This window comes from Bidens hawaiensis, unplaced genomic scaffold (genome assembly GCF_021521415.1).
Source record: "Bidens hawaiensis isolate Kalapana, Puna unplaced genomic scaffold, B.hawaiensis_p1.1 tig00040624_1, whole genome shotgun sequence".
In the NCBI taxonomy this organism is placed as follows: domain Eukaryota; kingdom Viridiplantae; phylum Streptophyta; class Magnoliopsida; order Asterales; family Asteraceae; genus Bidens; species Bidens hawaiensis.
Genome location: NW_027497178.1, coordinates 20,359 through 23,705, shown reverse-complemented (window position 1 = coordinate 23,705; position 3,347 = coordinate 20,359). Strand labels below are relative to the sequence as shown.

The window sequence follows — 3,347 nt, the reverse complement described above, 5'->3', positions numbered from 1 at the left end:
TATTATAAATTATGTTGTCCTTTCAGATTACATGTGTTTGTTAGACAATTTCTATATTTTCACCCGTGTCGTACACGGGTCGATAACCTAGTGTTTATATTATTTTAAACCTTATAGCAAAAAAAAATATTGTTTATAACGAAAAGTATTGTAATTTTTTATTTTACTTTTTTTTGTAACGAAGAGTTTCTTTGTGATAGGTGGGAGCCATGAGTCAAACCAAGAATTTTGAGTGATTAAAAGATTTTGTTCTTGTTCCTAGATTACCAACTTTATGACAACACTACAAATAGAAAAACTATTTAATGGCATTTATAAAATGTCACAAGAAATCTAAGAAGTGTCACTAAAAAACCTTGTTAGAATGAGTGACACTAAAAAAAGTGGCACTAGAAGCGCTATCACTAAAACCTTTTAGTGGCACTTTTCTCGTCTACCACACAAACTTTTCGGCTTTTAGTGGCACTTTTTTCTGTATGCCATTAAAAATATTTTTGACTTTTAGTGGCATTTTTTCCATATGACAATCAAACATTTTGGACTTTCAGTGACGTTTTTATCCGTATGCCATTAAAAGTTTTTTGGACTTTTTGTGGATTTTTTTCCGTATGCCACTAATAACATTTTGACTTTCAGTGACATTTTTTTTCGTATGCCTTTAATAACATTTTGGACTTTCAGTGACATTTTTTTTCCGTATGCCATAAAAACATTTTGGACTTTCAGTGACATTTTTATCCGTATGCCATTAATTTTTTTTTTGGACTTTTAGTGACATTTTTTCCATATGCCATTAATAACATTTTGGACTTTCAGTGACATTTATATCCGTCTACCAACATAAAATAAAAATAAAACCGTCAAATATAGAAATCATAATATCTTTACTATAACTAAAAGTTCAATCACATTCTAAACACACACCAATCGCATTCCATATTCATATTATATGTCTAATAACTCTCAAGTCAAGTCAAATATCAATCATATAAAAAGGAAAATAACAAATACTTGAATAACAAAAAAACTTCACCACACTTGTTAACCTCTTTCACCATCTTCAATCTTCATGCAAGGTTCCTAATAAGAAAAATAAAAACTTTTCAATATGTAAATAATATGGACACTAACTTGTGTAGCATACTTAATTATTAATCTAAAATCGATAATAACCTATTAAAATCAACCATCTCAACGCTTTCGAGCTTGTAAAAAAGTTAAACTAGCCCGAGCCTAAAAATATGCTCGTTCTATAAACGAGCCCAATGGTTTCATTGTCGAGCTCGAGCCGGCTAGCAAGGCGAATATTTTTATTATGTGTGTGTGTGTGTATACATGTTCGTTTGCCAGTTTCGTTTAAACGGTTACTATATGAAAATCCATAACCATTTCATAATCATTAGTTACAATTAAAAAGTAAACATGTTTCTCCAACACCGGTTATTAACCGGTTTCGGTTCGGTTAACCAGTTAGGATTTGCACCTCGAGTTACAAAAAAATCACATAAAACAAATTACCATTATTATTTCGTGAAGATGATACTTGGTTAACCGAAGAAATTATACTCGGTACCTAAAACATATAAATGAGATAAAATGTTAATATGTAGATATGTAACAATAAAAATAATAAACAATAGTTTATGAATGTGAGTACCTTTATGTCCATATCGCTAAGAACCGAAGACAGGTTTGCATTGGGAATATGTTTTTGAATAATGTTCAACATAACATTGACAACATTCATTAGTTGATCAATTTTTTTTGATTTTATTGAAGAATCACCTCTACATTTTCTGTCGGCATCCTTCCAACTAATCGAACGTATCCCCTTTTCTCCGGGCCTTAAATTTTGAGTAGTCATCATTTGGCAAAATCACCTAGATCTCCGATTGTGCTTGTAGAGTCACTTGCAATAGCTTTTAATGAAGCCTAAATACAAAATAATAAAGGTAAGTAAATTTGAAAAAACCAAAACACACATAATGTATATAAATTGATGGTTTTTCTAAGTTATTAGACTGATCACTTTTATATCTTCAAACTAGTAATGTATAATGTTAATAAACGAGGTCGAGCCCAAGGTTCACTTATCGAGCTTGAGCCAGTTTGCGAGTTCAGCTCGTTTCACCCCTATTAGCAATCAAAATATATGTTTGTTTTTCATTAATCTTTTGGCTGCAAAAATAATATACTAATATTTCTTATGTTTTGCATTGTAGGACACTATGTTAGCTGCCATCACTTGCCAGAGCTAGACGAACATTACGAGGATCACTAACAAATTCAGGAAACTTTTCATCAAAATATTTCCAAACTAATGCATCTGCTGGATGTCGTAACTTTCCATCTTTCACACGCTCTATATGATGCCACTTCATAAGGTTTTATGTCTTTGATGACATAAACAATCTTTGAAGTCTAGGCTTTAAAGGAAACCACCGTAAAAGTTTTGAAGCCTTCTTCGAGGGAGGACATTCTTCATATTCGAGATTAGCTTCATGAATTTTCCATCTAGAAGATCCACAAAAAGAATAAACTTTATATTCCTCCTTGTTATCCCAAAACAACATGCAACCATTAGGACATGCATGGATCTTTTCATATCCTAATCCCATGTTGGCCATGATTCTTTTCACTTGTTGTGTTGTTTTAGGCAATACATTCCCTTCAGGTAACAAATCTTTTAAAAACTCTAACAACATAGTCAATGATTTGTTATTCCATCCATTTAGACATGTTAAATGGTACAAATGCACCACACATGATAATTTGTTGTACTTGCAATTCGGGTACACATTTTCTTCAGCTTCCTTGACAAGGTTATCAAAATTACTTCCTTTATTGTTCGTCTCTTGAGTATTATTGGAAGTATTCTCATGTATCTTTTCTCCAGTTCCACCTGGTTGAAAATTTTCATTCAACATTTCATTCATTTCATGGTGAAATACTTCTTCCTCGTCAAGGGTTGTGCTCGTTGATGTGGTTGTTGTGTCTTCCCCATGATACACCCATTTCAAGTATTTTGGTCGGAACCCTGAACATATGAGGTGATCCAGAACAATCTGCCTACTTTGAAATTTCATGTTTAGACAATGTGTACATGGATACTTTATCGTGTCTCCATTGGCACATGCTCTCGCAAATGCAAAATTCAAAAAGGTTGACACCCCATTAACAAATGTTTGACTTGTTCTTGGTGTGAAATACATCCAAGATCTATCCATGACTAATCAAAATGAAAAGTAACCGACTATTATCACAAATGTAAATATTTATTTATTTAATATATATATATATATAAGCAGCATTCAAATACATAACCAATAAAAATATAATAGCAATCT

At 31.9% G+C, this 3,347-nt stretch overlaps 1 protein-coding gene across 1 annotated transcript; it reads right to left on the bottom strand.

Annotated features, from left to right (window-relative positions):
- Positions 1 to 2,387: 2,387 nt before the first annotated feature.
- LOC143592226 (uncharacterized) lies at positions 2,388 to 3,227 on the bottom strand. Its single transcript, XM_077072187.1, has one exon. The coding sequence runs from the start codon at positions 3,225 to 3,227 to the stop codon at positions 2,388 to 2,390; it is 840 nt and encodes a 279-aa protein (XP_076928302.1).
- Between the last annotated feature and the right edge of the window lie 120 nt (positions 3,228 to 3,347).